Raw genomic sequence first — 27512 nt, forward strand, 5'->3', positions numbered from 1 at the left:
GGGGAAAAACAGGAGTGTTAAAAAACTCTTCAGGCTTCTCAGCTTTCAAGAAGGCCAAGAAAAGCAATGGTAAGTGCAACCTATTATGCTTCAAACTATGCTATTTCACGAGTGTATCTTTGGGAAAACATGCTATCAAATACAGTGATCTCACTTTCACATAGCCTACTTTGTTTTAACGCTATGCAGTTCAATAAACTTTGAAGTAGCCTAACCCTAATTAGAAATGATGTTAAAATAAATAGGCTACTCGAAACTTTCTTTTGCAGGTGTCTTTGGTTTGGTTTATAATGCTCTGATGTAGGATCACAGTTCACCAATACGGATACTCAAGCAGGATAATGCAACATATTCCTCTAAATGTTGGAGGTGTGCTATGGGACTTATCCAACTATCCATACAGCCCCACCATCTTCAAGAGCAGACAAAGCCTTACAACGCTGCCATTCTATAACTTTCTGCTATGGGTCCTGCTCGGGGTTTTGACGTTTCCATGCTGTGTCCAGTGTTTAATCTTCAAAGTTGGGGTCCTTGGGCCCTGGAACTGCGACCCGGTCTACTCCAAGGCCCTACCTGCGCTGGCCGCTAAACTGGCCGTGGGCAGAATAAACGAGGATTTCAGTTTAGATTTGGGAAGCAAATTGGACTTTGTGATCTTGCAAGAAGCATGTGAAACGTCTAAAGCGTTGACCACATTTGTGTACTACGAGAAAATGGTGGACGGTTTCGTCGGCCCCACGAATCCAGGATACTGTGACGCAGCCTCACTTTTGAGCAAAAATTGGGATAAAGCTATCTTTTCCTGGGCTTGTATTAACTATGAGTTGGATCGAATCAAGAGTTACCCAACTTTCGCACGGACACTGCCGTCACCCACACGGGTGTTGTTCACGGTGTTGAAGCATTTCTGTTGGGCCAACATCGGCATCGTGTCTTCCAATGAGGATATCTGGATGGACACCGCGGGTAAAGTGGCCAACTCCCTGCGGAGCCAGGGACTTCCCGTTGGCATAGTAGCGTCGGTGGGAATGAACGAGACGGAGATGGAAAGTACACTGAGCAGAATCCAGGCTGCGGGGGAGATCAAAGGCGAGTGTTTTTAACAACTTCTTTACCGTCTCTTTGCTGAAGTTTTAGTTACTGAAGAGATACGAGTGAAGTAAGTGCAGGCTATGCTATCAAGCCTCACAAGACAGTAGGCCTACACAAATATGTGATTGATCAGTTTAAAAGGGTAATCCGCAGCTGAAACAATAACAAAGTATTTCCCTGCCCTGGTTTCGGTAATAAACTGAGGGATGGGGTAGGAGAAATGTAACCCCTTTCAAATTCATAGATAGAGCTATGGATACAATTACTAACCATCCATGATATCAACATTATAGTTTTAACCATGTTAGAGACTATAAAGTGTTTGTTTACATTTACTTTGTTTACAAACATTGGAGTACAATGAGCTCTAATTTCGGGTTCTGATGGGATACGACAGTTGGACTAAGCTAATGAGACATTTACAAGTTATATTCTTCTAGAATCAATGGGTATATATCATTAATTTATAAGTCCCAAATGTTATGCAGCAACTGCAGATTGACCCTTTAAGGTAGGGTCATGTTGGCCAATGATGAATGTTACCTCCACAAGTGTTGATTAAGTTATTTTCAACTTGATTAGGGGTTATCAGGTTGTCTCTCAAGTGTGAATCAATGCTATCATGAATTAATAATTTGTTTTTACAGTAGGATGATTCAGCAACATGCACAGAGATGCAATTCCTTCATGCACATGGTCATTCCAGGTGGCGACCCCTCACTGTCTCTGTCCTGTGTGTTCCAGTGATCATCATGTGCATGCACTCTGCTCTGATTGGTGGGGAGCAGCAGACAGCCTTCCTGCTGAAGGCCCATGAGATGGGTCTGACGAAGGGCCGCTACGTGTTTGTCCCCTACGACACCCTGCTCTACAGCCTGCCATACGCCAACACATCCTACTTCCCCCTGCAAAACAACACCAAGCTGCGGCAGGCCTACGACGCCGTGCTCACCATCACTGTGTCCTCAGATCTAATGTCATTCAATGAGGCGTTCAACATGGCCAAGAGGTTTGAGGAACTCACCATATCACTGGTCCCACAGCAGGTGAGTGTCAGGACCCGGTGCGAGAAACAGTCACTAATAATCGTCAGAACCCAGAAGATGAGGCAGACACAGCAGTACTAGAGATGGTGGTTTAATTAAAGAACAAAATCTTCAGGCAAAGAAACTAAATCCACAATGTCCAAAAATAAAGCCAAAAGGCACAAAATGGAAATCCTCCAAAATACAAAAGAAACTCCACAAAGTGGTAAAAAACAGCAGGGAAAAACAAACCTCAAAAGACTACTCAAATAATACACAAGAACTAAACCAGAGAACCTCTGGAAAATCCAACAAGAGAAATATCTGAATAAAACAAGGCTTGGGCTGGGGCTGGGTGCTAACTTACAAACACTGAGCAAGGAACTGAGGAACACACAGGGTTTAAATACTAACAAGGGAATGACCTACAGGTGCAAACAATAATTAGAGCAAGAAAAACAAAAGGTACAAAAAAGGTGCAATGGGGACATCTAGTGACCAAAACCCGAACAGTCTTGGCCAAAACCTGACAGTGAGGAGGGTGCTTTTTGGATATTTTCACTTTTGCGATGTGAGTGGATTCCATCTGAATTTCAATTGATTGTTATGTTATCACATTGTTATTACAATAGTATTATAAATATGCCATTGATTGCATTTATTGAATATTGGTTATGTGGAGAAACACCATAGTCTTCAGGTCATTTGATTATTTTTTTTGTTTTAGGTCAATGTATCACTCTCAGTTTTGGAAAAGCTAATCACTTTAGCCAAATAAACAATTTATCAATTGCCTCCTTGCATTCCAGGTCAACCCCCTGTTTGGAACCATCTACAACGGTATTTACCTCCTTGCCAAAGCCATGCACAATGCCAGAAGAGCTGGCAAGTGGCTCTCTGGGACCAACCTAGCTTATTTCACCAGGAACATGACGTTCTCTGGCTTCAACCAGAAGATCCAGATAGACACTGAAGGGGAGAGCCAGACTAACTATGTCATCTTGGACTCCGACGGATGGGAGGGTCAGCTGTACCGCTCCTATATGGTGGACTTGAGCGCTGACATGGTCCGCTTCGCGGGCAAGTCCATTAACTTCCCCGGGGGTTCCCCTCCTCCCTCAGACTCCAGCTGTTGGTTTGAACCAAACACAATCTGCACTGGAGGTAGAGAATCTGTTTCAAATCAAATCATATTTTATTTGTCACATGCGCCGAATACAACAGGTGTAGGTAGACCTTACCGTGAAATGCTTACTTACAAGCCCTTAACCAACAATGCAGTTAAAAAAATAGAGTTAAGGAAATATTTACTAAATAAATTAAAGTAAAACATAAAGTTGTTAGTTTGTGTCTTTCATTCTTCCATCACACAACCAAACTATGTCTTTAGTCTCCATCTCTTACCTGTGTCTCAGGTGTGGAGATAACCTACGTCATAGTGATGTTTGTGATCCTCTTCGTTATGATCGTGGGAGGACTTGGTCTAAGTCTGTTCGTAAGGTAACTCTTCTCACTGTGCTGTTCTGTTTCTTACTGTATTTTTATGCTGTTCAGATACATAGAGTCTATAAACCCAGACAGAGATAGTTGGTATTGCTGTGCTGTGATCTTGGCTGACATGCTCTCTGATTGGCTGGCAGGAGGAGAATCCAGCAGATCCAGTTGGTGAAGGGGCCCAATCGGATCCTACTGACTCTAGAAGACCTCACATTCATCAACCCTCAGCTTAGCAAGAGGGTAAATATATTTTCCCATGTGATTCTCTACAACATTACCTCTATCTGGTATACTGTATGTTCATTCATATATTTTATACCTCATAGAAAATCACTCTAGAGGACCTGGGTGACTCTAAAAGTGCGATAGACAACAACAGTATGCATTCAGGAGACCCGCACCACTCTGTGAACAGCATCACAACAGCAACACATGAGACCACAAATGTAGCTGTCTATGAGGTAAGTTGACGACGTTGACCGCTGAACCACAAGTCGACTTTTCATTCCTATCACAAAAGATTTCAACGTGACTTGTAGAGAATGGAGCCAGGATAAAACCACATATTTTTGTCCATGGCTTCACAGGGTGACTGGGTGTGGCTGAAAAAGTTTGAAGAAGGCCATTTCAAGGAAGTCAAGCAGAGCACGACCAAGATCTTTACAAAGGTACAATAAAACATAACAACAACAGCAAGTTCAAGCACAAGGTCAGTGAAATGCTTGCGACCTCTACCGAACAGTGCAGAAATAAATATCTAAAATAGTATAACTAATACTTTTTTAAATATAAATCTATATATTTTATTTCATATATATTTTTTTATTAGTATTATACTATTAAGAAAACATGAGAAATAACATAATGTATAGAATCTTGTCTGGGATGTGAGTTTGTTTTTGCTAACTTTGGGGTCTTCATTTTGTGTGAATGTGTCCAGATGAAGGATCTGCGAAATGAGAACATCAATCCGTTCCTGGGGTTCTTCACAGACTGTGACATGTTTGCTGTGGTGACGGAGCATTGTTCCCGTGGCAGCCTGCAGGACCTCCTGAGGAACGACGACGTCAAGCTGGACTGGATGTTCAAGTCTTCTCTGTTGCTGGATCTAATCAAGGTATGACATGTTTGACGTATCTTCTATATCTTCTAAAACCTGTTTCGGCCAGCAGATCATGTTAATTTAAAATGTTTTTCTGGTACTTTGTCATAAGTAACACCAATGGTTTACCAGTGTTGATCATATTGGCCTCTCAGGGTATGAAGTATCTGCACCATCGAGAGTTCCCTCACGGCCGGCTGAAGTCACGGAACTGTGTGGTGGACGGTCGCTTTGTCCTCAAGATCACAGACTATGGCTTTAACGAGCTGCTGGAATCCCAGAAATCCCCCCAAAATCTAGTTCCACCTGAAGGTAACATCTATGCCTAGATCTACACGTTTTTTGGGAAAAAATGTCACTTTTGACAGTGCAGTCAAAAATGTGATATATATTTCCACACTATGAGGTTGAAATAACCCTGTGAAATTTTGAAATTTATGTTAGTGCCCTTTTAGTGTAAGAGTTGTTTGAAAATACTGCCTTAAATTTCAGCTTGTTTTGCATGGGTGGTGTGTTGGACCACCTGGTGACATCATAACAAAGAGAGTTTTCCCTCCTCTCTGCAAATAACAGTTTTCAGGTTACACATCCCTCCCACTAGGCTCCTCCAGTTAGGCCCCTCTCTCAGACCACTCCCAGACAGTCCTAGCAAAATTCTTGCTTGAGAAATGTCATTTTACTAAGAAGCTATTTTTGTAAGGTACTTAATTGTTAGCCAGAAATGATTTGATATTGAAATCAAAATGGCTGCATTGGACCTTTAAAGATGGACTTCACACACAATAATTTGTATTTCTAGTTTGTGAGCATACATCTATGTCATTTAAATGTGCTGCATTGAAGTACCATGCCAAAATCATGACCCTGTGCGTCTTTATCTCAGATCAGTTTTGGACAGCTCCAGAGTTCCTCCGAGACGTGGAGAACTCTCGGAAGGGGACCTATAAAGGAGATGTGTACAGTTTTGCCATTATACTCCAAGAGGTGGTTGTCCGAGGACTTCCGTATTGCATGCTGGGTCTGACTCCTGCGGGTAGGTCTGGGGGATACAAAACAGGCAAAACCATACAATCCACTCTGAGAGGAAATGTTTTGTTTTACCTTGAGGTCATTTTTTGCATTTTGTGAATCAACATCAATTGATTGATTAGTTATACTGATATCTATCAAATAATGTCAGAGTTGTAAATCACAATAATTTCCCTATCTACAGTGTATAATGTAGCTACATATTGTACAGCATTTCTGCTTTGCTTTGACAAACTGTCTAGTACCAGCTGCCAATAAGCTGTGTAATGAGTTGTTATGCTCTAGTGCTGTTGCTATATAACCTCTCACCTCTCTTTCTCTCTCCCTCCCAATCAGAGATCATCCGTAAGGTGAAGAAGCCTCCTCCCATGTGCAGGCCTACGGTGGCCCCAGATCAGGCTCCTCTGGAGTGTATTCAGCTGATGAAACAGTGCTGGAGCGAACAGCCTGACCGGAGACCAGCCTTCGATGAGATCTTTGACCGGGTCAGCAACACTCATCTGTCTCCATGGTTATGTTAGCAGTTGACGTTACTCTTCAATAAAACAGACCCCAAAGCAAATCAGGGGGAGAAAAATAGGTTTATTCAAAGAAGAGATGTTATACTGAGAGGTACAGTTGAAGTCAAAAGTTTACATACAACTTAGCCAAATACATTTAAACTCAGTTTTTCACAATTCCTGACATTTAATCCTAGTAAAAATTCCCTGTCTTAGGTCAGTTAGGATCACCACTTTATTTTAAGAAAATTTAAGAATTTTAAGAATTATTTCTTTCATCACATTCCCAATGGGTCAGTAGTTTACATACACTCAATTAGTATTTGGTAGCATTGCCTTTAAATTGTTTAACTTGGGTCAAACGTTTCGGGTAGCCTTCCACAAGCTTCCCACAATATGTTGGGTGAATTTTGGTCCATTCCTCCTGACAGAGCTGGTGTAACCGAGTCAGGTTTGTAGGCCTCCTTGCTCACACACGCTTTTTCAGTTCTGCCCACACATTGTCTATAGGATTGAGGTCAGGGCTTTGTGATGGCCACTCCAATACCTTGACTTTGTTGTCCCAGTATGCTTGAGGTCATTGTCCATTTCGAAGACCCATTTGCGACCAAGCTTTAACTTCCTGACTGATGTCTTGAGATGTTGCTTCAATATATCCACATACATTTCCTGCCTCATGATGCCATCTATTTTGTGAAGTGCACCAAACCCTCCTGCAGCAAAGCACCCCCACAACATGATGCTGCCACCCCCGTGCTTCACGGTTGGGATGGTGTTCTTCGGCTTGCAAGCCTAACCCCTTTTCCTCCTAACATAACAATGGTCATTATGGCCAAACAGTTCTATTTTTGTTTCATCAGACCAGAGGACATTTCTCCAAAAAGTACGATCTTTGTCCCCATGTGCAGTTGCAAACTGTAGTCTGGCTTTTTATGGCGGTTTTAGAGCAGTGGCTTATTCCTTGCTTTAGAGCAGTGGCCTTTCAGGTTATGTTGATATAGGACTTGTTTTACTGTGGATATATATACTTTTCTACCTGTTTCCTCCAGCATCTTCACAAGGTCCTTTGCTGTTGTTGTGTCTTTGGCATCATTAAACTGAAGACTTATTTATCAAATAACTCTCTGTAATTATTATTACGCGATTAAACTGATTAATCATGTAACTTTAATTAACTAGGAAGTCGGGGCACCAAGGAAAATATTCAGATTACAAAGTTATAATTTTCTTAATATAACTTTTCAGATATTTTCATATCTGATCAATTACTCTTCTTAATTAATTAATTATTTACTTTACCTCACGTTAGTCTCATTCCAAACGTCGTAAATTATTGGTTATCTGCACGAACCCAGTCTTCACTATATCCATACATCAATTGTCTTAAATCATTTATTTATTAACTAACTAAACAATCACAGAAGTGCACACACAAACAAACAAAGTAAATATGGTTTCAAGAAATGATAGGGGAATGTGCCCTAGTGGGCTAAACTGGCATGGCGGCTTGTTAGACAAAAGGGGAGTGGGGGTCAGCTGAGAAGTCACTACAGAGTTGATAATTATAACAATTGAAATGCTAATACTTTGCACATGAACGTTCACGCATTCGGGAACAATTGCAATCAATATATATATTTACGCTCAGTGTGTCGTCTTGATCGCTGTTGAAAAGTTTGTTTATTTTGTGGAATTGTCCGTCTCTCTCTCTCTCTCTCTCTCTCTCTCTCTCTCTCTGTCGTGGTTAGAATGGATAGTTCAGAGTGACATTCATTCATGTCGTTATGGATAGGTGTTTCGGCGGTTGTCGGTCTTCGCGTTCAATGATACCGAATTCCTAGCTGCAGACTAGTAATTAATATCAAAGACTTGTTCTTATTCTGTCGGTATCGATAGTCTAAGAGTTTAACCATGTGGGATGGTTAAAAGATTCAGCAATCTGGTCTCAAACCTTGGCCCTCTCGTTATCGAGGTAAGCTGGTCTGCAACCTTTGTCCTCTCGTGATTGAGAGAAACATGGTCTGGTGATAGAAAACCGGAGTGGGGGTTTTATTCGGAAGGGCAGAAAAGGGCCTGTCCCAGGATGCCCGACCATAACTGTGCTCATGGGCGGTCCTCTGATTTAGTTCAACTCAAAAGGGAATTGGAGTTTCCTTCATTAAACAGTCCAAAATCACATTACACAATTTTACAAACAGTATCATCCTCACTCATTAATTTTATACAACAATTAGATGTAAACCTCATATCTGAGGCTATTATATAAACAGCGTTATGGTAATGTGGCCGCACCGTCTCCCATGAGCTTCACCAAGATTACCAAACGGACCAGTTCGTAGCTGGATTCTTCACCGATCTTTTATACCTTCTCCGGAACATAAATGTTGTTCGGACCTCAAGTTCTGTGAGGTGGAAGAAATTCCTTTGTTCTCTATGAAACTTCACTCTGTCTCTATACTGTGTGGCCATGAGGCAGGATCTTCCCTAGGAATTTATGACCTATCTGACCACAGAAGCCTGGTTGTAGGAGGCTGAGAGAGGGGGATGGTGCTCGCTGTACCCAAAGAGGGCAACGTCATGACACTGTTGTTCTGGGATTGATTTGCACTTTTCGCACCAAAGTACGTTCATCTCTAGGAGACAGAACGCGTCTCCTTCCTGAGTGGTATGTCGGCTGAGTGGTCCCATGGTGTTCATACTTGCGTACTATTGTTTGTACAGATGAACGTGGTACCTTCAGGCATTTGGAAATTGCTCCCAAGGATGAACCAGACTTGTGGAGGTGTTCAAAATTTTTTCTGAGGTCTTGGCTGATTTTTTAAATTTCCCCATGATGTCAAGCAAAGAGGCACTGAGTTTGAAGGTAGGCCTTGAAATACATCCATCATTTGACTCAAATTATGTAAATTAGCCTATCAGAAGCGTCTAAAGCCATGACATAATTTTCTGGAATTTTCCAAGCTGTTTAAAGGCACAGTCAACTTAGTGTATGTAAAATTCTGACCCACTGGAATTGTGATACAGTGAATTATAAGTGAAATAATCTGTCTGTAAACAATTGTTGGAAAAATGACTTGTGTCATGCACAAAGTAGATGTCCTAACCGACTTGCCAAAACTATAGTTTGTTAACAAGAAATTTGTGGAGTGGTTGAAAAACGAGTTTTAATGACTCCAACCTAAGTGTATGTAAACTTCTGACTTCAACTGTAGATGTTCATTCTCCCGTGTCCTCAGTGATTCTCTTCAGTGATTCTCTCCTGTGATTCTCTCCTGTGATTGTCTCGTCAGAACAAAGGGACAGGATGTACTTTGGAACCCAGCCCTAGCCTGTGGTTGAACAATTGGAATTCCTTGCAATAAAACTGGGCCAATGGCTAAATAACAAGTATCCTATTTCAGGAATCAATTTGGACCAATGAGAACTTGCCATGTAGCTATGAGTCCCAGACTGAAATTCCTCCCATGTCTCTGACCCATTGATCATTAATTCCCTATTACAGAAAAAACACTATTTCCATTGATCGTTTGTACTCTATTGACTTTTAGTCCTCTTGAGCTTTTGTACTCTATTGACCTCTCGTCCTCTGCGTTGTGTATTTATCTTGTAAATATTCTTACAGTTACCTGCTGTCAGTGTCATAGCAGGGTAATGCAGGGAATATGTCTGGGTAATTATAGGCTGAAGACAGCAGAAATTGGTCTGTCAGCACTCATGGGCCGGGTCCGAAATCAGTCTTGCCTCCTACTTAATAAAACGAGATACTGTGTACTAATTGTATTACACACTATTTAGAACGTACAGTTTAGTAAAAACAAATGCAGTACGCAACAACTATCAACATACTCGGCTCACCCATCCTGAGAATGTGTCATCCAATAATGCTCAATTTAAAGCATACTTGAGTTTTGAAATTTCACTTACTATGAAACGTTCTTTTTCGCATATAGTACCAGTCAAAAGTTTGGACACATCTACTCATTGAAGGGTTTTTCTTTATTTTTTACTATTTTCTACATTGTAGAATAACAATGAAGACATCAAAACTATGAAATAACACATATGGAATCATGTAGTAACCAAAAATATATTTTAGATTCTTCAAAGTAGCCACCCTTTGCCTTGATGACAGCTTTGCACACTCTTGCCATTCTCTCAACCAGCTTCACCTGGAATGATTTTGCAACAGTTTTGAAGGAGTTCCCACATATGTTGAGCACTTGTTGGCTGCTTTTCCTTCACTCTGCGGTCCAACTCATCCCAAACCATCTCATTTGAGTTGAGGTCAAGTAATTGTGGAGGCCAGATCATCTGATGTAGCACTCCATCACTCTCCTTCTTGGTTAAATTTCCCTTACACAAACCAGATGGGATGGCGTATCGCTGCAGAATGCTGTGGTAGCCATGCTGGTTAAGTGTGTCTTGAATTCTAAATACATTTATTTCACCTTTATTTAACCAGGTAGGCTAGTTGAGAACAAGTTCTTATTTACAACTGCGACCTGGCCAAAATAAAGCAAAGCAGTTCGACACATACAACAACACAGAGTACACATGGAATAAACAAACATACAGTCAATAGTACATCAGAAAAAGTATATTTACTGTGTGTGCAAATGAGGTAAGATAAGGGAGGTAAGGCAATAAATAGGCCATGGTGGTGAAGTAATTACAATATACGAATTAAACACTGGAGTGAGAGATGTGCAGAAGATGAATGTGCAAGTAGAGATACTGAGGTGCAGAGGAGCAAGATAAATAAATAAATACACTATGGGGATGAGGTAGATTGGATGGGCTATTTACAGATGAGCTATGTACAGGTGCAGTGATCTGTGAGCTGCTCTGACAGCTGGTGCTTAAAGCTAGTGAGGGAGATATGAGTCTCCAGCTTTGGTAATTTTTGCAGTTCGTTTCAGTCATTGGCAGCAGAGAACTGGAAGGAAAGGCGGCCAAAGGAGGAATTGGCTTTAGGGGTGACCAGTAAGATATACCTGCTGGAGCGCGTGCTACGGGTGGGTGCTGCTATGGTGACCAGTGAGCTGAGATAAGGCAGGGCTTTACCTAGCAAAGACTTGTAGATGACCTGGAGCCAGTGGGTTTGGCGACGGGTATGAAGCGAGGGCCAGCCAACGAGAGCGTACAGGTCGCAGTGGTGGGTAGTATATGGGGCTTTGGTGACAAAACAGATGCCACTGTGATAGACTGCATCCAATTTGTTGAGTAGAGTGTTGGAGGCTATTTTGTAGATGACATCGCCGAAGTCGAGGATCGGTAGGATGGTCAGTTTTACGAGGGTATGTTTGGCAGCATGAGTGAAAGATCCTTTGTTGCGAAATAGGAAGCTGATTCTAGATTTAATTTTGGATTGGAGATGCTTAAAAACTTCTTATGGCTGAGATCCCGTTAACGGGATCGACATGACAACAGACAGTGAAAGTGCAGGGCGCCAAATTCAAACAACAGAAATCTCATAATTAAAATTCCTCAAACATACAAGTATTTTACACCATTTTAAAGATAAACTTGTTGTAAAACTGCCAGAGATCCGGACAACAGGCCCTCCGATTTTACACACTGAACTCTATCAGAGAAGTAGTGAACCAGGCGAGGCAGTCATTTGAGAAACCAAGACTGTTGAGTCTGCCGATAAGCATGCAGTGATTGACAGAATCGAAAGCCTTGGCCAGGTCGATGAATACGGCTGCACAGTAATGTCTCTTATCGATGGCGGTTATGATATTGTTTAGGACCTTGAGCGTGGCTGAGGTGCACCCATGACCAGCTCTGAAACCAGATTGCATAGCGGAGAAGGTATGGTGGGATTCAAAATGGTCCGTAATCTGTTTGTTAAATTGCCGTTCAAAGACCTTAGAAAGGCAGGGTAGGATAGATATAGGTCTCTACCAGTTTGGGTCTAGAGTGTCTCCCCATTTGAAGAGGGGGATGATCGCGGCAGCTTTCCAATCTTTGGGAATCTCAGACAATACGAAAAAGAGGTTGAACAGGCTAGTAATAGGGGTTGCAACAATTTCGGCAAATAATTTTAGAAAGAGAGGGTCCAGATTGTCTAGCCCGGATGATTTGTAGTGGTCCAGATTTTGCAGCTCTTTCAGAACGTCAGCTATCTGGATTTGGGTGAAGGAGTAGTGAGGGAGGCTTGGGCGAGTTGCTGTAGGGGGTGCAGGGCAGTTGACCGGGGGTAGGGGTAGCCAGGTGGAAAGGATGGCGCCGGCCGTAGAAAAATGCTTATTGAAATTCTCAATTATAATGGATTTATCGGTGGTGACAATGTTTCCTAGCCTCAGTGCAGTGGGCAACTGGGAGGAGGTGCTCTTATTCTCCATAGACCTTACAGTGTCCCAGAACTTTTTTGAGTTTGTGCTACAGGATGCAAATTTCTGTTTGAAAAAGCTAGCCTTAGCTTTCCTAACTGCCTGTGTATATTGGTTCCTAACTTCCCTGAAAAGTTGCATATCATATAAATCATATAAATCACTGACATTGTCACCAGCAAAGAAACCCCACACCATCACACCTCCTACTCCATGCTTCACAGTGGGAACTACACATGCGGTGATCATCCTTTCACCTACTTTGAGTCTCACGAAGACACGGCAGTTGGAACCAAAAATCTCAAATTTGGACTCATCAGACCAAAGGACAGATTTCCAACGGTCTAATGTCCATTGCTCGTGTTTTTTGGCCAAAGCAATTCTCTTCTTCTTATTGGTGTCCTTTAGTAGTGTTTTTTTCCCAGCAATTTGACCAAGATGGCCTGATTCACGCAGTCTCCTCTGAACAGTTGATGTTGAGATGTGTCTGTTACTTGAATTCTGTGAAGCATTTATTTGGGCTGCAATCTGAGGTGCAGTTAACTCTAATGAACTTATCCTCATGAGCGCAAGTTTCATCATAGCACTTGATGGTTTTTGCCACTGCACTTGATGAAACTTTAAAAGTTCTAGAAATGTTCCGTATTGACTGGCCTTCATGTCTTAAAGTAATGATGGACTGTCGTTTGTCTTTGCTTATTTGAGCTGTTCTTGCCATAATATGGACTTGGTTTTTTACCAAATAGGGCTATCTTCTATTTTTCACCCCTACCTTGTCACAACACAACTGATTGGCTCAAACGCATTAAGAAGGAAGGAAATTCCCCAAATTTGTTATGCTGGTGAATGAGGACCCAAAAGCGACGTAATAGAAACCGAGTCTTTATTCCAGTATTAAACAAACAATGATTCTCCTGGATATTATCAAAGGTAAATCCAAAACAGGAAACTGAAATCCTCTCGTCAGTAGAGAGGAACGACTGGAGACGCGACCACAGACTGCAGGTCGCTTCAGGAAGGCACAGGCCGTAGCTGACATAGACACCTGCTCACACGCAGCATCTGAAGAAGGCAAAAACACGACAGGGCGGAACAAGGACACAGAACAGCAAACATCAAACAAGAATCCGACAAGGACAGAAGCGGAAAACAGAGGGAGAAATAGGGACTCTAATCAGAGGGCAAAATAGGGGACAGGTGTGAAAGAGTAAATGAGGTCGTTAGGAGAATGAGAAACAGCTGGGAGCAGGAACGGAACGATAGAGAGAGAGAGCGGGAGAAGGAGAGAGGGAGGAGGAGAGGGATAGAAAGAGGGAAAGAACCTAATAAGACCAGCAGAGGGAAGCACAGGGACAAGACATGATGATCAAAGACAAAACATGACAGTACCCCCCCACTCACCGAGCGCCTCCTGGCGCACTCGAGGAGGAACCCTGGCGGCAACGAAGGAAATCATCAATCAACGAACGGTCCAGCACGTCCCGAGATGGAACCCAACTCCTCTCCTCAGGACCGTAACCCTCCCAATCCACTAAGTACTGGTGACCACGTCCCCGAGAACGCATGTCCATGATCTTCCGTACCTTGTAAATAGGTGCGCCCTCGACAAGGACGGGGGGGGGGGAGGGAAGACGAACGGGGGCGCGAAGAAAAGGCTTGACACAAGAGACATGGAAGACAGGGTGGACGCGACGAAGATGTCGCGGAAGAAGCAGTCGCACAGCGACAGGATTGACGACCTGAGAGACACGGAACGGACCAATGAACCGCGGAGTCAACTTGCGAGAAGCTGTCGTAAGGGGAAGGTTACGAGTGGAAAGCCACACTCTCTGACCGCGACAATACCTAGGACTCTTAATCCTACGTTTATTGGCGGCTCTCACAGTCTGCGCCCTGTAACGGCAAAGTGCAGACCTGACCCTCCTCCAGGTGCGCTCACAACGTTGGACAAAAGCCTGAGCGGAGGGAACGCTGGACTCGGCGAGCTGGGACGAGAACAGAGGAGGCTGGTACCCAAGACTACTCTGAAATGGAGATAGCCCGGTAGCAGACGAAGGAAGCGAGTTGTGAGCGTACTCAGCCCAGGGAAGCTGTTCTGCCCAAGACGCAGGGTTTCGAAACGAAAGGCTGCGTAATATGCGACCAATCGACTGATTGGCCCTTTCTGCTTGACCGTTAGACTGGGGATGAAACCCGGAAGAGAGACTGACGGAAGCACCAATCAAACGACAGAACTCCCTCCAAAACTGTGACGTGAATTGCGGGCCTCTGTCTGAAACGGCGTCTAACGGGAGACCATGAATTCTGAACACATTCTCAATGATGATTTGTGCCGTCTCCTTAGCGGAAGGAAGCTTAGCGAGGGGAATGAAATGTGCCGCCTTAGAGAACCTATCGATAACCGTAAGAATCACAGTCTTCCCCGCAGACGAAGGCAGACCGGTAATAAAGTCTAAGGCGATGTGAGACCAAGGTCGAGAAGGAATGGGAAGCGGTCTGAGACGACCGGCAGGAGGAGAGTTACCTGACTTAGTCTGCGCGCAGTCCGAACAAGCAGCCACGAAACGGCGCGTGTCCCGCTCCTGAGTAGGCCACCAAAACCGCTGGCGAATAGAAGCAAGCGTACCCCGAACGCCGGGGTGGCCAGCTAACTTGGCAGAATGAGCCCACTGAAGAACAGCCAGACGAGTAGAGACAGGAACGAACAGAAGGTTACTAAGACAAGCGCGCGGCGACGCAGTGTGAGTGAGTGCTTGCTTTACCTGTCTCTCAATTCCCCAGACAGTCAACCCGACAACACGCCCTTCAGGGAGAATCCCCTCGGGGTCGGTAGAAGCCACAGAAGAACTAAAGAGACGGGATAAGGCATCAGGCTTGGTGTTCTTATTTCCCGGGCGATAGGAAATCACGAACTCGAAACGAGCGAAAAACAACGCCCAACGAGCTTGACGTGCATTAAGTCGTTTGGCAGAACGGATGTACTCAAGGTTCTTATGGTCAGTCCAAACGACAAAAGGGACGGTCGCCCCCTCCAACCACTGTCGCCATTCGCCTATGGCTAAGCGGATGGCGAGCAGTTCGCGGTTACCCACATCATAGTTGCGTTCCGATGGCGACAGGCGATGAGAAAAGTAAGCGCAAGGATGGACCTTATCGTCAGACTGGAAGCGCTGGGACAGAATGGCTCCCACGCCCACCTCTGAAGCGTCAACCTCGACAATGAATTGTTTAGTGACGTCAGGAGTAACAAGGATAGGGGCGGATGTAAAACGCTTCTTGAGGAGATCAAAAGCTCCCTGGGCGGAACCGGACCACTTAAAGCAAGTCTTGACAGAAGTCAGAGCTGTGAGAGGGGCAGCCACTTGACCGAAATTACGAATGAAACGCCGATAGAAATTAGCGAAACCGAGAAAGCGCTGCAACTCGACACGTGACTTAGGAACGGGCCAATCGCTGACAGCCTGGACCTTAGCGGGATCCATCTGAATGCCTTCAGCGGAAATAACAGAACCGAGAAATGTGACAGAGGAGACATGAAAGGCGCACTTCTCAGCCTTCACGTAGAGACAATTCTCTAAAAGGCGCTGGAGTACACGTCGAACGTGCTGAACATGAATCTCGAGTGACGGTGAAAAAATCAGGATATCGTCAAGGTAAACGAAAACAAAGATGTTCAGCATGTCTCTCAGTACATCATTAACTAATGCCTGAAAGACAGCTGGAGCATTAGCGAGACCGAACGGCAGAACCCGGTATTCAAAATGCCCTAACGGAGTGTTAAACGCCGTTTTCCACTCGTCCCCCTCTCTGATGCGTACGAGATGGTAAGCGTTACGAAGGTCCAACTTAGTAAAGAACCTGGCTCCCTGCAGAATCTCGAAGGCTGACGACATAAGGGGAAGCGGATAACGATTCTTAACCGTTATGTCATTCAGCCCTCGATAATCCACGCAGGGGCGCAGAGTACCGTCCTTCTTCTTAACAAAGAAAAACCCCGCTCCGGCGGGAGAGGAAGAAGGCACCACGGTACCGGCGTCGAGAGAAACAGACAGATAATCCTCGAGAGCCTTACGTTCGGGAGCCGACAGAGAGTATAGTCTACCCCGAGGGGGAGTGGTCCCCGGAAGGAGATCAATACAACAATCATACGACCGGTGAGGAGGAAGAGAGTTGGCTCTGGACCGACTGAAGACCGTGCGTAGATCATGATATTCCTCCGGCACTCCTGTCAAATCACCAGGTTCCTCCTGAGTAGAGGGGACAGAAGAAACAGGAGGGATAGCAGACATTAAACACTTCACATGACAAGAAACGTTCCAGGATAGGATAGAATTACTAGACCAATTAATAGAAGGATTATGACATACTAGCCAGGGATGACCCAAAACAACAGGTGTAAAAGGTGAACGAAAAATCAAAAAGGAAATGGTCTCACTGTGGTTACCAGATACTGTGAGGGTTAAAGGTAGTGTCTCACATCTGATACTGGGGAGAGGACTACCATCTAAGGCGAACATGGGCGTGGGCTTCCCTAACTGTCTGAGAGGAATGTCATGTTTCCGAGCCCATGCTTCGTCCATAAAACAACCCTCAGCCCCAGAGTCTATCAAGGCACTGCAGGAAGCAGCCGAACCGGTCCAGCGTAGATGGACCGACAAGGTAGTACAGGATCTTGATGGAGAGACCTGAGTAGTAGCGCTCACCAGTAGCCCTCCGCTTACTGATGAGCTCTGGCTTTTACTGGACATGACATGACAAAATGTCCAGCAGAACCGCAATAGAGGCAAAGGCGGTTGGTGATTCTCCGTTCCCTCTCCTTAGTCGAGATGCGAATACCTCCCAGCTGCATGGGCTCAGTCTCTGAGCCGATGGGAGGAGATGGTTGAGATGCGGAGAGGGGAAACACCGTTAACGCGAGCTCTCTTCCACGAGCTCGGTGACGAAGATCTACCCGTCGTTCTATGCGGATGGCGAGTGCAATCAAAGAGTCCACGCTGGAAGGAACCTCCCGGGAGAGAATCTCATCCTTAACCTCAGCGTGGAGTCCCTCCAGAAAACGAGCGAGCAACGCCGGCTCGTTCCAGTCACTGGATGCAGCAAGAGTGCGAAACTCTATAGAGTAATCCGTTATGGATCGATCACCTTGACATAGGGAAGCCAGGGCCCTGGAAGCCTCCTTCCCAAAAACTGAACGATCAAAAACCCGTATCATCTCCTCTTTAAAGTTCTGATAAACGTTAGAACACTCAGCCCTTGCCTCCCAGATAGCTGTGCCCCACTCCCGAGCCCGACCAGTAAGGAGTGATATGACGTAAGCGATCCGAGCTCTCTCTCTTGAGTATGTGTTGGGCTGGAGAGAGAACACAATATCACACTGGGTGAGAAAGGAGCGACACTCAGTGGGCTGCCCAGAGTAACATGGTGGGTTATTAACCCTAGGTTCCGGAGACTCGGAAGACCAGGAAGTAGCTGGTGGCACGAGACGAAGACTCTGAAACTGTCCTGAGAGATCGGAGACGTGAGCGGCCAGGGTCTCAACGGCATGACGAGCAGCAGACAATTCCTGCTCGTGTCTGCCGAGCATTGCTCCCTGGATCTCGACGGCAGTGTTGCGAGAATCCGTAGTCGCTGGGTCCATTCTTGGTCGGATTCTTCTGTTATGCTGGTGAATGAGGACCCAAAAGCGACGTAATAGAAACCGAGTCTTTATTCCAGTATTAAACAAACAATGATTCTCCTGGATATTATCAAAGGTAAATCCAAAACAGGAAACTGAAATCCTTTCGTCAGTAGAGAGGAACGACTGGAGACGCGACCACAGACTGCAGGTCGCTTCAGGAAGGCACAGGCCGTAGCTGACATAGACACCTGCTCACACGCAGCATCTGAAGAAGGCAAAAACACGACAGGGCGGAACAAGGACACAGAACAGCAAACATCAAACAAGAATCCGACAAGGACAGAAGCGGAAAACAGAGGGAGAAATAGGGACTCTAATCAGAGGGCAAAATAGGGGACAGGTGTGAAAGAGTAAATGAGGTCGTTAGGAGAATGAGAAACAGCTGGGAGCAGGAACGGAACGATAGAGAGAGAGAGCGGGAGAAGGAGAGAGGGAGGAGGAGAGGGATAGAAAGAGGGAAAGAACCTAATAAGACCAGCAGAGGGAAGCACAGGGACAAGACATGATGATCAAAGACAAAACATGACAAAATTAACTTTTAACAAGGCACACTTGTTAATTGAAATGCATTCCAGGTGACTACCTGATGAAGCTGGTTGAGAGAATGTCAAGAGTGTGCAAAGCTGTCATCAAGGCCAAAGGTGGCTACTTTGAAGAATCTCAAATAGAAAATATATAGATTTTTTTAACACTTTTTTGGTTACTACATGATTCCATGTGTGTTATGTCATAGTTTTGATGTCTTCACTATTATTCTACAATGTAGAAAAGAGTAAAAAATAAAGAAAAACCCTTGAAGGAGTCGGTGAGTCCAACCTTTTGATTGGTACTGTACCTAAAATGCATACTATTTAGAACGCTAGTATGGGTATTAAGACACGGACAAAGTCTTGTCTCATAGCTTTATGGATTTTTACAGAGATCATAACTCATACCTGATATTACATAATGTAGTGGTAAACCGATGATGATGGTGTGTGTCACAGTTCAAGCTGATCAACAAGGGCAAGAAGACCAACATAATTGACTCCATGTTGCGGATGCTGGAGCAGTACTCATCTAACCTGGAAGACCTGATCAGAGAGAGGACAGAGGAGCTAGAAGTGGAGAAACAGAGGACAGAGAAACTGCTCTCTGAGATGCTACCTCCGTGAGTCAAGCATCATGTTATAACACAGAGACAACTAAATAAGACAATGGGCATCTTGTTATTATAAGATACCCTTCTTGTATGATGCCAAGGGTATTATCATTTTATTACATTATATAGTACTTTACTTTTAACTTTGAATGATTGTTTGTTGCTCTGTGTCACGTTACCATTAACACGTTACCACTAACACAAAATGTCCCCTGTCACATTACAGTTCTGTGGCAGAGGCTCTGAAGACGGGTGCGACGGTGGAGCCAGAGTATTTTGACCAGGTTACCATCTACTTCAGTGACATAGTAGGCTTCACCACCATCTCTTCCCTCAGTGATCCCATCGAAGTGGTGGACCTGCTCAATGACCTGTACACGCTGTTCGACGCTGTGCTCAGCAACCACGACGTATACAAGGTCAGTTATACTATTTTCACACTACTGAGTTGAACCGAAATGAGCTGAGCCGAGGCATCATAGTTGCTGGAAACGGGTTGGGGTGCCGTGCCAGGGGAGCTTCACAACAGATCAAGTGACGTGATGATTTTTTTTGTATCAACGTGCCAATGTTTCACTGTATGCCTGCTTGTTTTCATTGTATAGGTGGAGACCATTGGTGATGCCTACATGGTGGCATCAGGTCTACCCAAGAGGAATGGCAACAAACACGCAGCGGAAATAGCCAACATGTCCCTGAACATCCTGAGCTCTGTGGGCACCTTCCAGATGCGCCACATGCCCAGCGTGCCCGTCAGGATACGAATAGGGATACACTCAGGTGAGAGTGGGCATTGGGTTGTCCCTGCCTGGCAGACACACTCTGAAGTTAGGCTGATTAGCTAGATAATCAATCTTGCTCAATGGTTGTATGCCAAAGTAAGGTGTTTATAAATATGAAGAGTTTCTTTCTAAAACACCATATATCCATTTTCTGAAATGTTGGTAAATGAGCTTATATTGTTTAAAGAACTTATGAAAGAGATTGGAGTGTTTTTTTCAATATCCAATCATGGCATGGGTTTGTTCAATGACAGACATGTATTTGTTTAAAATCTATCACTTGATCATTTCATTTCAGAGAGACAAATAATCCGTTTTTTTTGCAAAACACTATATATCCACCTTACTCTTCGTGAATTAAGTACTATTGCTAGGTTTTACACATTCAAATGTAACGAATAACTACATTTTTAATAAAGAACTGTACAAATGATACATTTGTGATATATTTAAATGTAAAAATGTTTTATCAATACAGTTATATGAGATCTGTATGTAAAACATTTACATTTGACATTTTAGTCATTTAGCGGATGTTCTTAACCAGAGCGACTTACAATGAGTGCATTCATCTTAAGGTAGCTAGTTGAGACAACCACATATCACAGTCAAATATACAGTGTGCGAACATTCCATTCTAGCTAAACAATGCATATACTGTATAGGGTTTTGCAAAAAATAACTACATTTTAATACACACTTAAAATCGATGAATTGGAAAAGAAATGTTTAACACGAATATGAAGCTACCCATAAGCAATAAGGTTTTGTGAAAAAACACAAATGTGAAAAATGTGTGGATATAGTGTTTTGGAAATAAGCTCTTCATATCACAATCAATCACTTTGATTCTATTTCCTTTTCTAACTGTCTGTATGTGGGGATCCATCAGTCATAATGAGTACGGCTGAAACAGTAGCAGGCCAGGGTTTGGTTTCTCAATGTGATGTCTGAGATGTGATGCTCATGTGTTGTGTGTGTACAGGGTCATGTGTTGCTGGGGTGGTGGGTCTGACCATGCCTCGGTACTGCCTTTTCGGAGACACAGTCAACACCGCCTCTCGTATGGAATCCACTGGGCTGCGTGAGTATCAGAGGTTCTTGGTGTTGATTTACAAAACATTAAGAACACCTTCCTAATATTGAGTTGGAACAGCCTCAATTCGTCAGGGCATGAACTCTACAAGGTGTCGAAAGCGTTCCACAGGGATGCTGTCCCATGTCGACTCCAATGCTTCCCACAGTTGCGTCAAGTTGGCTGGATGTCCTTTGGGTGGAACATTCTTGATACACACGGGAAACTGTTGAGTGTGAAAAACCCAGCAGCGTTGCAGTTCTTGACACAAACCGGTTTGCCTGGGCTGGCACCTTCTACCATACCCCGTTCAAAAGCACTTCAATCTTTTGTCTTGCCCATTCAGCCTCTGAATGGCACACATACACAATCCATGTCTCAATTGTCTCAAGGCTTAAAAATCATTTTTAATCTGTCTCCTCCCCCTTCATCTACAATGATTGAAGTGGATTTAACAAGTGACATCAATAAGGGATCATAGCTTTCACCTGGATTCACCTGGTCAGTCTATGTCATAGAAAGAGCAGGTATTGTTAATGTTTTGTACATTCAGTGTATTTCTGCTCAGGATGTCTGCATTATTTTGCTGGTATGGTTTGTAGTGACAGTGTTATTTCCTTTCAGCTTATAGAATTCATGTAAACATGAGCACTGTGAAGATCCTGCGCTCCCTCAACGAGGGCTACAAGATAGACATCAGGGGCATGACAGAGCTGAAGGTATAAACACCTCACAATACATTATCCTCTGTGTTCACCTGTAGGATTTCTTTCAACTGTTTATAAATAAATCATGAATAACGATGTGTTCCTACAGGGTAAAGGCATTGAAGAGACATACTGGCTGGTTGGGAAAGAAAACTTCACAAAGCCTTTACCGAAGCCTCCAGAGATTAAACCAGGGTAAGACCTCACAATACCGTACCTTATGTTGAGACCCTGCCGAGAACTAAGTTAATCTTAACACGTCTACATTTCATTCAGTGAATATTTGTTAATTGATTATACAGCAGTTTATGTGTAATAATTTCACTCATTTTCTCATCATTCACTGCATGAGCAAAATGGAGTCCCAATGAGTACCAGGATGTGATTGAGGCTGTTATGGTGGTGTTACAGTACATGTGTTGTCTACTTTAGGGATGACAATCATGGACTGAACCCAGAGGATATAGCTGCGTACAAGAGAAAAAAAGCAGAGAAAAAAGCTTGATTCTCTGAGTCAAAATCGAGGAGGTAGCTAGCAATTTGCATGCCGTGCTCTGTTGTGTCATGGTGAAAATCTAGTTGTTGTGTGGTGTCTTCTGTTGCATGTGGTTTGTGGCTTTCACAATCTCTGGGATTTTGTTGAGCCCCCTCTACTACCCCCACCCCCTATACTGTCCATCCAAAGTCTCTTGATCTGATCTCTTCTCTAATCTTCTAATCTTATCACCTTCAATATCGTTAAAAGCACAGCAGAGCTTGACCATCCCAGAAAAGCTCTATTCATTTTGGTTAATCGAGTGGTTCACCATCATTACCGTCCTTCCTTTCTTTTCACCTTCTCATTTGAGGCAGCACCTCTAAGACACAGGTGGGGTGGATGGGCTCATAGTAATGGCTGGAATGGAATAAATGGAATGGTGCACATCAAATACATGGTTGCCATGTGTTTGATACCACGTAATTCACTCCATTCCAACCATTAATATGAGCCGTCCTCCAATCACCAGCCTCCTATCCTCTAAGACAATTAACATTCTGCTTCTTCTGCCATGTCATCTTGTCTCGTCTTGTTTCACCAATTGCCATGTTTGCAATAATCTGATAGTCCTTCTATTGTTTGAAGTGGAAGCACGTAGAGTTGAAATGTTTTTGGATCTTCCATTCTCAGGGACAACTGGCAAGAGATGGTGACAGATGAGATCAAGACGATATTTCGCAAGGCCAACCGGGAGGTGGACAAGCCTAAAATCTGAGCAGATGAGACAGAGAGAGAGAGAGGCAAAAATGGGGAGAGGAGGAGGTCACATCCAAAGAGAGAGAGAGGAAGAGAAAAGGATGATGAAGGACTGGAGGACAGAGGGCATGGACCGGCCTACTCACTGCGGCTTACGTGGTCTCCTTTAATAGGATTTGCCTGGCTGCTGTCTTTGTAATCTGCTTGTGGCCAGCACAGCAGAAAGGGAGAACACTAATGAAATGAAGGTTGTTGTATTAGCGTCCTGCGACAGGGATAGTGCATGTCTTCTTAATGAACCATGCACTTATTTCTCTGGTCTCCCATTGGCCACTAAGTGGCTTCGTGTCAGTGGAGTGGTTTTGTCTAGATGGTATACAGTTTATGTCAAAACTAAGTTATCGTAGCGGGTTAGGAGAATTTACGCAGCAAGTTAGGAGAATGAATGTAGTAACTTAGGAGAATTAAGTTTAATTAAGGTTAGTAAAAGGGTTAGGTTTAAAGTTAGCTAAAATGCTAAACATTCAACTTTTGACATCAGTTTGACATAAACTGTAACCCATCTGGACATGGCCAAGTGGAGTTGAAGTCCCAGACCTCAACAGAATGATCTACTGTATCTCTCCACTCCCATACTGTACTGTAGCTTTTAATCACATGCATAATGGAAATTATTTTCTATTTTTGTTATTGTTTCATCACTCTTCTAAACATTTTGAAAGGAGCACTTATCTCCACCTGAAGAGAGTTCATTTTAGTTAGTTATGGGAAAATATGAAATTCCATTTTTAAGTTATGGCCAAAAACCTTTGTAAGAATGTAAGGTTAGCATTCCAAAGTTGTGAGAGGAAATCGGATATACTCCACCGTTCAAAAGTTTGGGGTCACTTAGAAATGTCCTTGTTTTTGAAAGAAAATCCAATTTATCGTCCATTAAAATAATATAAAATTGATCAGAAATACAGTGTAGACATTGTTAATGTTGTAAATGACTATTGTAGCTGGAAACGGCAGATTTTTTATAGAATATCTACATAGGCGTACAGAGGCCCATTATCAGCAACCATCACTCCTGTGTTCCAATGGCACGTTGTGTTAGCTAATCCAAGTTTATCCTTTTAAAAGGCTAATTGATCATTAGAAAACCCTTTTGCAAATATTTTAGCACAGCTAAAAACTGTTGTGGTGTTTAAAGAAGCAATAAAACTGGCCTTTAGACTAGTTGAGTATCTGGAGGATCAGCATTTGTGGGTTCGATTACAGGCTCAAAATGGCCAGAAAAATGACCTTTCTTCTGAAACTCGTCAGTCTATTCTTATTCTGATAAATGAAGGCTATTCCATGCGACGCAGCACGAGAGGCACACGGGGTGATTGGCGGAGCCAGGTTTCAGACCAGAGCCAACTCCTCGCACTCGCTTTAAGGAGCGTGTGACCGTTCAGGCACCATGTTATGCGGTGATACGCACTGTGTCTCCAGTGCACATTCACAGCCCGGTGCGCTCGGTGCCAGCTCCCCGCACTTGCCGTGCGAAAATGAGCATCCAACCAGGACGGGTTGTGCCGGCTCAGTGCTCCTGGTCTCCAGTACGCCTCCTCGGACCAGGATACCCTGCGCCGGCTCTACGCACTGTGTTTTCAGTGCGCCTTCACAGCCCAGTGCGTCCTGTGCCAGCGCCCCGCACTTGCTGGGCTAAAGTGAGTATCCAGCCAGGACGGGTTGTGCCAGCTCTACGCTCCAGACCTCCATTGCGCCTCCACGGACCAGTATACCCTGTGCCAGCTCCACGCACCCGGCCTCCAGTGCGTCTCTCCAGCCTGGTATGCCCTGTGCCTGCTCCACGCACCCGGCTTCCAGTGCGTCTCTCCAGCCTGGTACGCCCTGTGCCTGCTCCACGCACCCGGCCTCCAGTGCGCCTCCGCAGTCCGGTGCCTCCTGTGAGGGTTCCCAGTCCGAAGCCTCCAGTGACGATCCATGGCCCGAAGCCTCCAGTGACGATCCATGGCCCGAAGCCTCCAGTGACGATCCATGGCCCGAAGCCTCCAGTGACGATCCATGGCTCGGAGCCTCCAGTGACGATCCATGGCCCGGAGCCTCCAGTGACGATCCACGGTCCGGAACCTCCGGCGACGATACACGGTCCGGAGCCTCCGGCGACGATACACGGTCCGTAGCCTCCGGCGATGATCTACGGTCCGGTTCCTCCGGCGACGATCCACGGTCCGGAGCCTACGGCGATGATCCACAGTCCGGTTCCACGGAAGTGGAGGGATCAGCGAGCGGAGCGGGGTTTACGTCCCGAACTGGATCCGCCACCGAGGCTAGATGCCCACCCGGACCCTCCCCCATAGAGTCAGGTTTTGCGGCCGGAGTCCGCACCTTTGGGGGGGGTACTGTCACGCCCTGACCTTAGAGAGCCTTTTTATTTCTCTATGTGGTTAGGTCAGGGTGTGATTTGGGTGAACATTCTAGTTTTTCTATTTCTTTGTTGGCCGGGTATGGTTCCCAATCAGAGGCAGCTGTCTATCGTTGTCTCTGATTGGGGATCATATTTAGGCAGCCTTTTCTACCTTTAGTTTGTGGGATCTTGATTTTGTATAGTTGCTGTGTAGCCTGCAGAACTTTACGTTAGTTTTGCATTTTGTTGTTTTTCGGTGTTCATTTTAATAAAAGTATGATGTTCGCCTACCACGCTGCACCTTGGTCCGATCATTCCATCAACGAGTGTGTCAGGGCCTCTGTACGTCTATGTAGATATTCCATAAAAAATCAGCCGTTTCCAGCTACAATGTAATTTACAACATTAACAATGTCTCCACTGTATTTCTGATTAATTTGATGTTATTTTAACGTACAAAAAATGTGCTTTTGTTTCAAAATCAAGGATATTTCTAAGTGACCCCAAACTTCTGAACGGTAGTGTATATATATCTAATGTATTGTCAGTAGATTGGCATATAGATAAATAATTCCCTATATTAATCATGTTTTTGTTTGTATGAGAAAAAAAGAGTGTTATTTGGGGACAATGATACAATACAAAAAGGACAGGACAGACACATATATTCCCTTTTTAATTTGAACTGTGGATTTCTGTGTTACATTGACCTCTGGAAATTCAAAAATGTTTATATGCATGCTGTATCCGCTTGTTATAGATTGTCTATGTAATATTTCTGTAACAAAGTCTTGCCATTTTTAAGCAAGGCATTTGGAGACACGGAGTATAGTGATTCTCAATAGACAAGACAAGTAAAGAATAGTCATGTCCAATGTCGATGACTTCATTGACAAGCGTACTATCTCTTGTTTGGTTGAAGGTATGACTTGTATGAATGACAATGAATGAGCGTCCATGACAAGCACTATGAGCTCATACTTTAGGGTTACCTATGCAGTGAAAAACATGAATAGATCATTATCAAATAACATGAGCAATGATATATGCAGATGGTTGTTTGATGATATACAGTATATTGGTAAGCTTTTAGTGTCTTATGTATATTAATTCATCTATTTAATAGACTAAGACAACAATTAATTAAAATAATGTACAGTATGCAACATACATTTTTAAGATGCACAGTGTTGAAAAATGTAATCTGTTACTGATTACAGTTACATGAAAAATAAAGTAGTCAGTAATGTAATCCGTAATCAGAAACGTAAAGATGCATTCATTATATGTTATTTGTCTTGGATATTTATGAGACACAAAGACTCATGTAAATATTATATATTTAATTAAATAAATCACTGTGGTTTTATTTATACGTATGCATATGACACTGGGTTACAATAATTTCTATGGCTCTTCTAGACAAAAAGAAAGGGAAAGTATTATCCAAGTGGTTGCTCTATTCGCCAGAAGATGGCGATGAGATCACATCTCTTGATCTTTCTGTCCTCTCCGTTATCTTTGTCCATTACTCTCTAAATTGTTTGTTCATGGGAATGTGATGAAAGACTACTTTGTTTCTAACACCCCATATTCTACAAAATGTCTGTTTTTCATAATTATTTAGGATGGTTGATGAACATTTCCTGAATCAGTTTTGTGTCTAAGGTCTCAATTGACAATGGAGATGTGTCATACGTTTTACTTCCTTGTTGAGTAGATCTTCTCCCTGTTTCACCATGCTGACCCTGCACTACAACCTCACCCAGCTAGGTTGATTAGTTTTAATGGGGATTTCCTAACTTAATGATCTCTATATTAAGCTCTGGCAGTACTAACTAATGTGTTAAAAGTGGGTAAGGCCTGGGAATCGTGTGCCTTTTGCAGGTTTAAAACTTAGCCTATGTAAGGTCCC

General features: G+C 43.8%; 1 protein-coding gene across 1 annotated transcript; it reads left to right on the forward strand.

Annotated features, from left to right (window-relative positions):
• The first annotated feature begins 341 nt into the window (after positions 1-341).
• Positions 342-26985, forward strand: LOC139549379 (retinal guanylyl cyclase 2-like). Its single transcript, XM_071359829.1, has 18 exons — positions 342-1089; positions 1837-2138; positions 2927-3281; positions 3533-3617; positions 3758-3854; positions 3941-4075; positions 4202-4282; positions 4555-4731; positions 4872-5028; positions 5600-5749; positions 6082-6230; positions 19247-19410; positions 19628-19820; positions 20007-20181; positions 21169-21267; positions 21883-21977; positions 22075-22160; positions 23134-26985. The coding sequence occupies exons 1-18, from the start codon at positions 342-344 to the stop codon at positions 23216-23218; spliced, it is 3333 nt and encodes a 1110-aa protein (XP_071215930.1). The 3' UTR covers positions 23219-26985.
• Positions 26986-27512: the final 527 nt, after the last annotated feature.

Source organism: Salvelinus alpinus, chromosome 22, assembly GCF_045679555.1.
Source record: "Salvelinus alpinus chromosome 22, SLU_Salpinus.1, whole genome shotgun sequence".
Classification (NCBI taxonomy): Eukaryota; Metazoa; Chordata; class Actinopteri; order Salmoniformes; family Salmonidae; genus Salvelinus; species Salvelinus alpinus.

Coding starts and splice junctions, on each gene's coding strand:
- LOC139549379 (XM_071359829.1), top strand. CDS start 342: ATGCAACATATTCCTCTAAATGTTGGAGGTGTGCTATGGGACTTATCC. Junction 2,139..2,926: donor TATCACTGGTCCCACAGCAG/GTGAGTGTCAGG, acceptor CTTGCATTCCAG/GTCAACCCCCTGTTTGGAAC. Junction 19,821..20,006: donor GCAACCACGACGTATACAAG/GTCAGTTATACT, acceptor TTCATTGTATAG/GTGGAGACCATTGGTGATGC.